Source organism: Theropithecus gelada, chromosome X, assembly GCF_003255815.1.
Source record: "Theropithecus gelada isolate Dixy chromosome X, Tgel_1.0, whole genome shotgun sequence".
Taxonomy (NCBI): Eukaryota; Metazoa; Chordata; class Mammalia; order Primates; family Cercopithecidae; genus Theropithecus; species Theropithecus gelada.
In genome coordinates this window covers 24,741,239-24,755,142 of record NC_037689.1, presented here as the reverse complement: position 1 = coordinate 24,755,142, position 13,904 = coordinate 24,741,239, and the positions used below count along the sequence as shown (strand labels likewise).

Sequence of the window (13,904 nt, the reverse complement as noted above, 5' to 3'; positions counted from 1 at the left end):
ACCTTGATTTCTGAACTTCTAGCCTCCAGAGTGGTGGAAGAATGAACGTCCGTTTTCTTAAACCACCAAGTTTATGGTGATTTTTATGGCAGCTCTGGGCAATCTCACACAAGTGTTTATACCTAAATCAAGAGGCTGAATTAAGAAGGAAATAAGAGACTTCATCAACGTTCTGGCACATTCTGGGGGAATCAAAGCAGTGCTCCTCCCAGGTTGCTAATGCCTACTTCCCTTTGCTTTCTAGAACTTGGCTGCTCAGGAGAGGCAATGGCTTATCAGCTGTTGCTGAAATTTCCAGACTGCCAGGAGACCAATTGCTATGTCACTCAGTGCTAGCACGTGTGAAAGGAAAATATCCTGGGCCCCCAAAATGACTCAGGAAAACTCAAGCTGGAAACTGCTCAGGGCAAACCTGCCTCCCATTCTAATCAAAGTCACCCCTCTGCTCACTGAGATAGACGTACATCTGATTGCCTCTTTTGGAAAGACTCATCAGAAACTCAAAAGAATGCAACCGTTTGTGTCTCACCATCTGTGACCTGAAAGTCCCCTCCCACTTCAAGTCTTCCAGCACTTGCTTCAGGTGGTTCCCGACTTTCCAAAGCAAACCAAGGTACTTCTTACATATGTTGATTGATGTCTCATGTCTCCCTAAAATGTATAAAACCAAGCTGTGCCCCGACCACCTTGGGCACTTGTTGTCAGGACTTCCTGAGGCTGTGTTACGGGCACGTCCTTGACCTTGTCAAAAGAAACTTTCTAAGTTAACTGAAAAAACTGTCTCAGACTTTCTGGGTTCACACGTGTTTTGCTGAATTATTGCACCACTCTTGATTCAGTTTCTATGTATTGTTGACAAACATAAACCCTTTTGGTTGGTTAGTGGCCACGTTCAGACTTGTTTCTCTTAATGCACTGTTTCAATGCCTGCTATGTTGCCTCCTGTTGACACAGGGCCTTATATTTAGAGCAAAGCAGCTGGGCAGATGGCACAGGTGTCTGTAGGTGCCTGTTTTCTGGCACGGAAAGACATGTTTAGAAAATGGAAACGAGGCTTGGTGCAGTGGCTCATGCCTATAATTCCAGCACTTTGGGAGGCTGAGGCAGAAGGATCACTTGGGTACAGAAGTTTGAGATTGGCCTGGGCAACATAGCAAGACCCATTCTCTACAAAAGAATAAAAAGAGCTGGGTGTGGTGGTATGTGTCTGCAGTGCCACCTACTCCAGAGGCTGAACTGGGAGGATTGCTGTGGAGCCCAGGAGTTCAAGGCTGCAGTGAGCTATGATTGCACCAGTGCACTCAGCTGTCAACATGAATGACACGGTAACTATCTACACAGGAAGGTCATGAGTTACCAACTTCTTCAGAGGCAACAAATGGTCATCGATGTCCTTCACCCCAGGAAGGCAACAGTATCTAAGACAGAAATTCAGGAAAAGCTAGCCAAAATGGACAAGACCACACAGAGGATGTCCTGTTTTTGTTTTTGTTTTAAATGGAGTCTTGCTCTGTCACCCAGGCTGAAGTGCAGTGGCACAATCTTTGCTCACTACAACATCCACTTCCCAGGTTCAAACAATTATCCTGCCTCAGCCTCCCAAGTAGCTGGGATTACAGGCATGTGTCACCACGTCTGGCTAATTTTTGTATTTTTAGTAGAGGCGGGGTTTCATGATGTTGGCCAGGCTGGTCTCGAACTCCTGGCCTCAAGTGATTCACCCATCCCGACCTCCCAAAGTGCTGGGATTACAGGAGTGAGCCCCTGTGCCCAGCCAAGATGTCCTCCTTGTATTCATATTCAGAACTCATTTTGGTGGTAGCAAGACGACTGGTTTTGGCATGATTTACAAATCGTCAGTTTATGCAAAGAAAAATGAACCCAAACATAGACTTGCAAGACACAGTCCATGTGAGAAGAAAAAGACCTCAAGGAAACAGCAAGCGGAATGTAAGAACAGAGCAAAGAAAGTCACGAAGACTGCAAAGGCCAATGATGGTGCTGGCAATAGGCAAGGTGGAGACTGGGCGAAAAACAGAAGAAGTAGCAATTCTGCAGTGACATTATCAGCAGTCATTGTGTGGATATTTTACGAGAGAATTAATAAATTATAGACTTTCGGGAAATAAAACAAATTTCAATCAACATTTATCCACAGGAATCCAAAAAAAAGCAGCAAGTGGAATCACCAGTGGGCCTTTAATAATCTGGAATGGTAGATGAATTTATTGGCTCTTAAATGCACTCCTTGCAAACTTGGAAGCACCAAAGATAGTGGTCTTTGGTAGCCTGATTGTAATTATCTCTTCTCATCAGGAGCCTGGGACTGAGAGAGTTCCTCTTCCTTGTCACACAGACAAAATGGGAACACCCCACAGCAAGGCTTCAGCCACATCCTGCCCTGATTCAGTTCTGAGAGTTGGTAAGTCACAGGCATGATGGTTTCCCGGTGTTCCTTCAGGGCGTCGGCCACCTTTTTAATCACAAAATCATGGAGGGGCTCTGTGGCAGGTGTCAGGGGTGTGGACTCCGAGGGGTCCCTGGAGAGATCGAAGAGCAGAGGGGGGTTGTGGTAGGTAACCTGTTCTCCGAAACATCTGCATAACGAGGTGACATAGCAGCCACCAGCTTCTGGTGGCTGGAACACCGGGGTCACATAGTGAGCCTTCCAAACCGCCCCACCTGGAGGAGAAAAGAGAGACTCGTCAAATGATGCGCATTTCAGCCACATCAAAGGAAGTCCTAGCGTTCTATAGCAGGGGCCCCCAATCCCCAGGCCACGAACTGGTACCTGTTCGTGTCCTGTTAAGAACCTGGTCACACACACAGGAGGTGAGTGGTGGGGCGAGAGAGTGAAGCTTCATCTCTGTATTTACAGCCACTCCCTGTTGTTGGCATTACTGCCTGAGCTCCGCCTCCTGTCAGATCAGTGGCTGCATTAGATTCCCAAAAGAGCACGAACCCTATCGTGAACTGCCCGTGCGAGGGATCTAGGTTGTGTGCTCCTTATGAGAATCTAATGCCTGATGATCTGTCACTGTCTCCCATCACCACAAATGGGACCATTAAGTTGCAGGAAGGCAAGCTCAGGCTCCCACTGATTCTACATGATGATGAGTTGTAGAATTATTTTATTATATGATACAATGTAATAATAATAGAAATAAAGTGCACAATAAATGTAATGTGCTCGAATCATCCCCAAACCATCCTCACACCCCAGTCTGCAGAAAAATTGTCTTCTACAAAACTGGTCCCTGATGCCAAAAAAGTTGGGGACCCCTGTTCTAAACACTGTAGAATGACTATAGTTAATAATAATATGTTACATAGTTACAAACAGCTAGAAGGAGGATATTCAATGTTCCCAACACAAAGAAATTATGCATGTTTGAGATGATGGATGTGCCAATTATTCTAATCTGATCACTATGCATTGCCCATCTCAAAATATCACTAGATACCCCCAATTTTCATGTGCAATGTGTGCATATTATTACGTGTGTGTCACTTTTTAAAAAATTTTAAAACTTCCAATTTCTGGGTCATAAACTCATTTTCTTCTAACACTTTTAATCTTACATTTTATCTTTAGTCTGTCTAGAATTGATTTTTATAAATGAAAGTTTAGCCATGACCGGCCAGGCGTGGTGGCTCACACCTGTAATCCCATCACTCTGGGAGGCCGAGGCAGGCAGATCACAAGGTCAGGAGATCAAGACCATCCTGGCTAACATGGTGAAACCCTGTCTCTACTAAAAATACAAAAAATTAGCACGGGTGTGGTGGCGGCGCCAGTAGTCCCAGCTACTCGAGAGGCTGAGGCAGGAGAATGGCGTGAACCCGGGAGGCAGAGCTTGCAGTGAGCCGAGATCGCGCCACTGCACTCCAGCCTGGGCGACAGAGCGAGACTCCGTCTCAAAAAAAAAAAAAAAGAAAGAAAGAAAGTTTAGCCATGACAACTTATGCCTACAAAATAACCTGCCCATAGAAGATATGCAATAAGTATTTTTTTATCTCCAAAAAAAAAAAAAAAGAAAGAAAGAAAGAAAGAAAGCACGTCAGAGGCATGCGCCCCCGGTGCGGGCTTCTCTTGTCTTCTTCCATCTTCTCAAGGCTGGTCCTTGGGTTTCTTTTTGCCCACAGGTCAATGCTAAATATTATGCAATCCTTACAACAAAATGAGAACATTAGAATCCCCTGGTAAAATGATATACACATTTCCCAGCAGACATCAGTCCTGTTTCTAAAAATGTATATATATATTTTGGCTTTGTTTTTGTTTGAGATGGAGTCTCACTCTGTCTTCCAGGCTGGAGTGCAGTGGTGTGATCTCAGCTCACTGAAACCTCTGCCTCCTGAGTTCAAGCGAGTCTCCTGCCTCAGCCTCCCGAGTAGCTGGGACTACAGGCATGTACCACCGCATCCGGCTAATTTTTGCATTTTTTAGTAGAGACAGGGTTTCGCCATGTTTGCCAGGCTGGTCTCAAATTCCTGACCTCAACTGATCTGCCCGCCTCAGCCTCCCAAAGTTCTGGGATTACAGGCGTGAGCCACCACGCCCAGCTAAAAATGTATGTTTCTTAAAAGTGTCTCCCTGACTTTATAGGCAAATCTTATGTTCATACATCTGTTTTCTTTATTAAGGTGTAATTGATAAGTAAAAATTGCATAGATTTTCCAGGCACAATGTGATGTTTTAATGTATGTGCATCTGCTGAGATAATTAAGTGAAACCAATTAGCATCTCCATTACCCCCACCTGCCTTTCTGCAAAAGAGCAATTCTGAGAAACTTCTCCAAAAACATGTGTTCAGTGACAGCCCTGGAATGAAAGGACCGGTCCAGGGAGGAAAGGAAGAATGTGTTCAGGATACACCTGAGGGACCCTGCTCCTGGCAGGGAACAGGAAGCAACGGGTTGAGCACTCACTGTCATCCTTGGGGATCCACCGCACGGCGTGCAGCTGGGAGCCACAGTAGTGGAACAGAAACTCATGTTCCGAGTGCCTGGCGTTGCCCTGCAGCAAGGGCATGAGGTCTCGACCATCAATGACCCTGCAGAGACACAGACAGTGCAGACAAGAAGAAGGGAGAGAAGGGACGTTTGGTCCCAAGCTACCTGAAGAGTACTTGGTGAAGACTGCGTCATGCCTTAGGGCCAGAGGACAGCGTACTAAGTCTTTAGGAAAACTCACGCATGCTCTCTGGGAGATTACACTCCAGTGGGTAAGGGAAGAAAGCTCAGCTTTGATCCTGAAATGATGAGGCCGAGGAATGTGACAATGCATGCCCCAAAGGCGAAAAGATCAGATCGCCTTGGCTGTGACACAGAGGCTCTCCGCAGCTCAGCAATTGGTGGCAATTTCATAAATCTGAACTTCATTTGCAATCATATTGCTACCCTTTGAAAAAATTTTATGGAATCATTAAAAGTCACATACTTCTAATTTTATATGAGAAATGGAGTACATGAACGCACAAACAGAAAACCAAGCACCATGTTCTCACTTATAAGTGGGAGCTAAACACTGGGTACACATGAACATAAAGACGGGAACATGAGACACTGGAGGGCTCCAAAACGCAGGAGGCAGGGAGGAGGGAAGGGTTGAAAAACTACCTGCTGGGTACTATGTTCACTACTTGGGTGACGAATTTGATAGAAACCTCAGCATCACACAATGTATCCAAATAACAAACCTGCACATGGGCCCCTGAATCTAAACTAAAATGAATTTTAAAAATTTATATTAGAGAATAGATCTCATGCCTTATATTAGAAAGCAATAATAATAAAACCTGCTTTGTAATGGGACACATAATAATACATCCCAGATAAGGATTTTTCTCTTTTTCTTTTTTGAGATGGAATTTCACTCTTGTTGCCCAGGCTGGGGGCAGTGGCGTGATCTCTGCTCACCACAACCTCTGCTTCCTGGGTTCAAGGGATTCTCCTGTCTCAGCCTTCCGAGTAGCTGGGATTACAGGCATGTACCACCACACCCAGCTAATTTTGTATTTTTAGTAGAGATGGGGTTTCTCCATGTCGGTCAGTCTGGTCTTGAACTCCTGACCTCGGGGGATCCACCCGCCTCAGCCTCCCAAAGTGCTGGGATTACAAGCATGAGCCACTGTTTTCAGTTAGGAATTTTTTTTTTTTTTCTTGGAGACGGAGTTTTGCTCTTGTTGCCCAGGCTGGAGTGCAATGGCACGATCTCGGCTCAATACAACCTCCACCTCCCAGATTCAAGCAATTCTCCTGCCTCAGCCTCCTGAGTAGCTGCGATTACAGGCTTGTGCCACCACGTCTGGCTAATTTTGTGTTTTCAGTAGAGAAGCGGTTTCACCATGTTGGTCAGGCCGGTCTCAAACTCCTGACCTCAGGTGACCCATCTGCCTTGGCCTCCCAAAGTGCTGGGAATACAGGTGTGAGCCACCGCGCCCTGCCTAAAAAGGATCTGAGAAGAAATAAAACTATATTTACTATCAGATACAATGATTTCCTATGTTAATTATCACCGAAAAACCTGCCAGAAATAATGAGTAAGATTAACAAGATCACACAGTACAACATCAACTTTTAAAAATGACTATATATTTGCAATGAATGGCGGGGAATGACATTATTTTAAAAGTATCATGTACTATAACATGAGAAAGCACGAAGTATTTAGGGATAGCATTTTTATGTGAAAAATTTGTATGAGAAAAGCCACAAAGCACCTAATAAGAGAAATAAATGGAGAAATGAACTATATTTATTGATTGCAAAACTCAGTGTTTTAAGACATCAATTTTCTGCAAATTGATCTATAGATTTAAAGCAATCAATTTCAGAAAGGTTTATGATGAAATGAGGAAACTTATTCTAAAATTTACATGGGAACATAAAGATCCTAGAGTGGTTTAAAATTTTTTGAAGAAGAAAATAGTTTGAAGACTCACTACATAACTCCCAGATTTACTATAAAGCTAGAGTAATTGAGATAGTGTAATGTTGAAATAAGGGTTTCAATGGATCAATGAAATAGGAGAGTCCAGGAATTGACCGATATGTATACTGCTTTTCAACAAATGCTCAAAATAGTTCAGTAGAGATAGGACTGTCTTTCAATAAATGACAGTAGAAAAATTGGATATCCTAATGCAAGGAAAATAAATCTCAGCCTATACCTCAAACCACATTAAAAAATTCACTCAATGTGGACCATAAGCCTAAATGTAAACCCGAAACTATAAAACTTCTAAGTGAAAACATAGGAGAAAATCACTGTGATCTTTTGATAAGAAAAAAATTTGTTTAAGTTTTATCACAAAAATCACAAGTTATAAAAGAAACAAAGATAAATTAGCCATTATCAAAATATAAAACTTCTGCTTTTCAAATGGCAATGTCAAGAAAATAAACATGTGACCTCAGTCCATTAGTGGGGAAAAAGAAGAAAAGAAAACAATTAAAATATTAAATATTAATTTTAAAAAGTTTAGAGCAATAGAACAAATACTTAATGCATGCAGGGCTTAAAACCTAGGTGACAGGTTGATGGGTGTAGCAAATCACCATGGAACATGTACACCTATGTAACAAACCTGCACGTTCAGCACGTGTATCCCAGAACTTAAAGTAAAATTTAAAAAAAAAAATGTTTAAAAGAAAAGAAAAAGACAAGCCATGGAGTGGAAGAAAATAATCATCCCTTTGTAGCCACAGGTTTTTTTTTTGTTTTTTTTTTTTTTTTGAGACAGAGTCTCACTCTATCGCCCAGGCTGAAGTGCAGTGGCGCGATCTCGACTCATGGCAACCTCCCGGTCCTGAGTTCAAGCGATTCTCCTGCCTCGGCCTCCCAAGTAGCTGGAATTACATATGCCCGCCACCACGCCCGGCTAACTTTTGTATTTTCAGTAGAGATGGGGTTTCACCATTTTGGCCAGGCTGGTCTGGAACTCCTGAGCTCAAGTGATCCACCTGCATCGGCCTCCCAAGGTGCTGAGATTATAGGCGTGAGCCACCGCGCCCGGCCCAGAGGTTCTGCATCTGCGAATTCAACCAACTGCAGATCAAAAATATTTCATACGATTTTCTCCTATTTTTTCACCTAGAAGTTTTATAGCTTCAGGTTTACATTTAGGCTTATGGTCCGTATTGAGTTAATTTTCTAATGTGGTGTCAGATATAGGTTGAGATTTATTTTTCTTGCATTTTGATGTCCAATTGTTCTAGTGTCATGTATTGAAAGACAGTCCTATCTCTACCGAATTATTTGGGCATTTGTTGAAATGCAATATATATATTGATCAATTTCTGGACTTCCCTCTTCTGTTGATCCACTGAAACCCTCATATCAACACGGCACCATCTTGATTACTCTAGCTTTACAGTAAATTTTGGAATTATGTAGTGAGTCTTCAAACGATTTTCTTCTTCAAAACATTTTAGTCTATTCTAGATTCTTTATTCTAGAAAATCCTATGAAATACTTTTGATCTGCAGCGGATTGAATTTGCAGATGCAGAACCTCTGAGTTCAGACAGATGACTATTTGGTTCTACTTCACGGCTTGTCTTTTTCTTTTCTTTTCAACTTTCTTTTAAGTTCGTATTTAATATTTTAATTTTTTCTTTCTTTTCCTTTTTTCTCCACTAATGGACTGAGGTCACATGTTTATTTACTGGATATTGACATTTGAAAAGCAGAAATTTTAAATTTTGATAATGACTAATCTATCATTTTTTTCTTTTATAGCTTGTGACTTTTTTGATAAATCTAAAAACAATTATTTTCTTATCTGAATATTACAGCAATTTTCTCCCATGTTTTTATCTAGAAGTGTTATAATTTTGGGTTTACATTTAGGCTTACGGTCCTTTTAGGGACGGTCTTGTCTGTACTGAATATGTACAGGCTTTTTCTTGTCATTATTCCCTAAAGGATTCAATATAACAACTATTTTATGTGGCATTTACGTACATTGTATTAGGTATTATGAGTAATCTAGAGATGATTTAATATATACAAGAGGATGTGTGTAGGTGATATGCAAATATTACAGTATTTTATATCAGGGACGCGAGCATCTGGGTATTTTGGTATCCATGTGGGGTCTTGAGACCAACCCCCCACGGATACCAAGGGACAGCTGTATTGGTAAACCACATACCTGATAAGTCATTTTTCCCCAACACTTTGATAAACCATTGCATCCTCAGATTCCCATGTTTCTACACATTAGTGGTTTCCTCTGTTTTATCTTTACTTTTCTTTTTTGTTTATTCTACTCTCTTATTCAGGATCTCTGGTTATAAATCTGTCCATCTCTATTTTTGGTTGTAATTTGCTTTATCTGTTTTCTGTGGTGAGGTGGTGAAACAAATTGTGTTAATTCTAAAAATAAATTACTATTTGGCTTTTAGAGTATTAGCATCCTTCATTTCTGTACAGGTGAGAGCCGCTTTTGAGTTCTTCTTGTTGATTTCATTGTGTTGGGGATTGAAGGAGATGGGAGACAGGTATCCATAGGCCCTCATGCTGCTGGTGTCATAGACAGTGAGCCTGATACTGTGAATTTGCTTTTTGTTCCCTTCTACATAGTAGAGCTATTCTCTATTAGCAAGGATGTATTTAACTGGTCAACGCACATGCCAAAGAAGTCATGAATTCAAATAAAGAGGCTTGGGAGAACCAAGCATAGGAATAACCAAAAAATCAACCTGATGAGTAGTACCCCGCACGCCAACCTGTACGTGAAACTGAGGTTAGGTCTCCCACCACAGTGCCTTAGACATCTTCGCGATTTTCTTCCACTTCGCATTTAACTACAAAGATGGTGCATCCTCTGAGGACTTAGCCTGTGGCTAGTGGAGTCATGGTTGCAGGCAGGAAAGGACAGCTGTACTATACATCTTATCAAGGACACCAAACTCATAACCCTAAACCTCTGATCAAATGAGCGTCTAATCTCATAGCGCAGAATGCACTGGAGTGATGAGTGACTCCAATCAACTCGTTCTTCTTTTTAACATGAGGACAACGGCTGGAACTTGGCAGCAGTTGCCTTCCACCCTCATGCAACGTAGCAATATTGTGCCAGGACATTTCCCTTCTCCCTAACAGGCTGTTGGGCTATGTGGAGTGACAGACTTCTTAAAACAACTATTTCTAAATGGTAGAACATGGAAACTGGGCTTCTCCATAGTTTTTCGGATAGGTTCTTTTTGCAACAACTTCACAGTGGTTTTTTAAATATTTTTTCTGGGCTGGACACGATGGCTCACACCTGTAACTCCCAACACTTTAGGAGGCTGAGGAGGGAGGATCACTGGGGTCAGTAGTTCAAGACCAGTCTGGCCAACATGGTGAAAACCCATCTCTATAAGAAATACAAAAATTATCCAGGTGTGGTGATGTGTGCCTGTAGTCCCAACTACTTGAGAGGCTGAGGCATGAGAATTACTTGAACCCGGGAGGCAGAGGTTACAGTGAGCTGAGATCGTGCCACTGCACTCCAGCCTGGGCAACAGAGCAAAACTCTGTCTCAAAAATAAAATCAATAAAAATAAAATATAAAGTATACTTTCTTTCCTGTGTTAGCATCATCAATGCCTAACTTCTTTTCAGACAGAAAATAAAAACGTCTTTATCTAAAGTTCAGTCCCGAAAATTATAAAATAAATTCCAGCCTTAGTGTGTTGACACTATCTACTAACATCAAACATATATTTTTAAATATTAGAAAGGCAAACTTGGGGGTGTGTCTTAATTAGTTCTTGATAGTTTGTTTTTCAGTAAGTTAACCATGACTTCTAAACTATTTTTCTTTTCTGTATTAGTGCCAACAGAACCTAACTTTTTTTTGGAGAGGGAGGGGAGAAAATATAAAAATTTATAACAAAAATTTTGAAAACCATGAAATATAGTCTTAATTTCTTTGTCTTATTTTCTTAAGCTGCTTTTCATCCTGGTCAATATTTTTTTGACTTTATATGAATAACTAAGTAACAGCAAAACACACAGGTTTTTATCTATCATCAAATACACAGGTTTTATCTATCAATCCAAAATAATTGCCTTCACTGGCTAAAACCAAGTGTAAGCTTCCTTCGTTGGATGGGGGCAACTTTCTTTTTCTTACGAGCTTTGACACATCTGATGGATCTGCTTTTTTCTTGATATAATAAAAACTACTAGAGACTTCTAGCAAAATGGAGTGACTTGCAGTTTCACCAAAGTATTCACATCTTCTAGAATCATTGCAGTAATTCACCTTTGTTTTCTATTGAAGTGTGAAGTCAAATGCAGAAGGAATGGGAATGAAGATGTAATATTTTTAGAGCTTATTCTGACAAAATCAAAATAAAAATCAAATTCTTTCCCTTTTTTTTGTGAGACAGGGTCTCATTCTGTTGCCCAGGCTGCAGTGCAGTGGCAGGATCATAGCTCACTGCAGCCTCGACCTTCCCAGACTCAAGCGATCCTCTCACTTCAGCCTCCTGAGTAGCTGGGACTACAGGTGTGCACCACTATGCCTGGCTAATTTTTGTATTTTTTTTTTTTTGAGACGGAGTCTCGCGCTGTGTCACCCAGGCTGGAGTGCAGTGGCGCGATCTCGGCTCACTGCAAGCTCCGCCTCCCAGGTTCAGGCCATTCTCCTGCCTCAGCCTCCGAGTAGCTGGGACTACAGGCGCCCGCCACCACGCCCGGCTAGTTTTTTGTATTTTTAGTAGAGACGGGGTTTCACCATGTTAGCCAGGATGGTCTCGATCTCCTGACCTCGTGATCCACCCGCCTCGGCCTCCCAAAGTGCTGGGATTACAGGCTTGAGCCACCGCGCCCGGCCTAATTTTTGTATTTTTTGTAGGAATTTCACCATGTTGCCCAGGCTGGTCTCAAACTCCTGGGCTCAAGCAATCCACTTGCCTCAGCCTCCCAAAGTGCTGGCATTACAGGTGTAAGCCACTGTGCCTGGCCTAAAAATCAAATAATTTCTGTAAAGGCAAATCCTCATCAGCATCCACAGACCAATATTCCATGAGACTGAGATTCTCCTCAGCACTTTATAAGTCCAAAATATAGCCTATACCAATATCCCAAACTCAGCGCATTTCACTCATATCTTGGAAGATTATTGATTATGATTGGCTCAGTAACTTAAAAAATTGGCATTAGTACTAATACTATTACATAATTTTTTGGAAATGTATTATTTAGCTCAAATTGATAAATACTTTTTTTTCAAAGTAGAAGGAATCTTTATTCTGTTATTATTTTACATAAATTCTCAACAAATTCCCTTACTGGCTAAAGCAAGTAAGAAAAGGGGGAGTGGGTGCCAATTGTGGTGGTTCATGCCTGTAAACCCCCAGCACTTCAGGAGACTGCGGCAGGAGGATCGCTAGAGACCAGGAGCTGGAGACCAACCCGGGCAACATAGCAAGATCCCATTCCTACAAAATGACAAAACTGGTTAGGTGTGGTGGTGCACGCCTGTGGTCCCAGCTGCTCAGAAGTCTGAGGTGGGGGCCGGGTGCGGTGGCTCAAGCCTGTAATCCCAGCACTTTGGGAGGCCGAGGCGGGCGGATCACGAGGTCAGGAGATCGAGACCATCCTGGCTAACACAGTGAAACCCCGTCTCTACTAAAAATACAAAAAAAAATTAGCCGGGCGTGGTGGCGGCGCCTGTAGTCCCAGCTACTCGGGAGGCTGAGGCAGGAGAATGGCGTAAACCCGGGAGGCGGAGCTTGCAGTGAGCCGAGATCGCGCCACTGTACTCCAGCCTGGGCGACAGAGCGAGACTCCGCCTCAAAAAAAAAAAAAAAAAAAAAAGAAGTCTGAGGTGGGAGGATCGCTTGAGCCCAGGAGGTAGAGAGTGCAGTGAAATAGGACTGCACCACTGCATTCCAGTCTGGGCAACAGAGCAAGAACTCACTTTTAAAAAAATATGTACATAAATGAGGGATCTTTTTGTTTACAATTAACATTGAGATTTATCCTATTTTTCTTCAGAAATAGATTAGCTTTGTTACATGAAGAAAGAAATATTAGAAGAACTCTGTGGGCTTGGAGGAGAGACATAGTTGTGGTTCTAACCTATCTGGATTCCCTTGCAGAGCTGTGATCAATGAACTGTCAATCAATCAGCAGCAAACCTGCCTAGGTTGGTTGCTGCCGGGGAATGCAGCAATGTAGTATGAACGATTTCCTCTTGATGAAATTCAAAGTATTCATGATAGAGTTCAAAGCACCCTCAAACATCCTACCTTCTTCACAGTCTTCCAGATCTTTCACACCAGAGACTAGGATTATTTTTCCCTTTCTTATAGAGATGAGTGAGTTTTACCTACCATGTCTTCATCTCCAAAGCTTCCTGTCTCCATCTTTCTCTCAATTGAGAATGTTAAAATATCTAAGATGGGCCACATTAGATTAGTATCTAAGACTGGTCTCTGACAATATGGGGGTTCCTTAGAAAACCAAAAACAGAGCTAACATGTGATCCAGAAATCCAACTACTTGGTATATACCCAAAAGAAAAGAAATCAACAGATCAGAGGAATGTCTGCACTTCCATGTTTATCACCGCGCTCTTCACGATAGCCAAGCTATGGAATCAACCTAACTGCCTATCAGCAGACAAATTACTTTTTTAAAAAATGTTATATACGCACAAGGGAATACTATTCACCCCTAAAAAAAAGAAGGAATTCCTGTCATTTGCAGCAACATGAATGGAACTGGTGGCCACTATTTTAAGTGAAATAAGCCATAAGCCAAGCCCAGAGAAAGGCAGACATCACATCTTCTCACTCAATGTGGGAGCTGAAAAAAAAAAATGGTGAAACTTAGGAAGATAGAAAGTAGAATAGTGATGACCAGAGGTCAGGAAGGGGAGAGACGAGAGGAAGATG

The 13,904-nt window shown here is 42.1% G+C and overlaps 1 protein-coding gene and 1 pseudogene across 2 annotated transcripts in view; one reads left to right on the top strand and one right to left on the bottom strand.

The window, feature by feature from the left end:
• Positions 1-1,313: 1,313 nt before the first annotated feature.
• On the top strand, positions 1,314-2,114 carry LOC112615124 (annotated as a pseudogene).
• Positions 2,115-2,181: 67 nt separating this feature from the next.
• The window catches only part of ARSF (arylsulfatase F), a 53,832-nt gene continuing 42,109 nt past the window's right edge, over positions 2,182-13,904 (bottom strand). For both annotated transcript variants that reach the window (XM_025372938.1, XM_025372939.1), the window contains exons 10-11: positions 4,933-5,057; positions 2,182-2,682 (exon numbers count right to left, since the gene is read on the bottom strand). In XM_025372938.1, the coding sequence (XP_025228723.1) occupies positions 2,300-2,682; positions 4,933-5,057 (508 nt within the window). In that variant the 3' untranslated portion in view covers positions 2,182-2,299. The remainder of the gene's footprint in view (positions 2,683-4,932; positions 5,058-13,904) is intronic.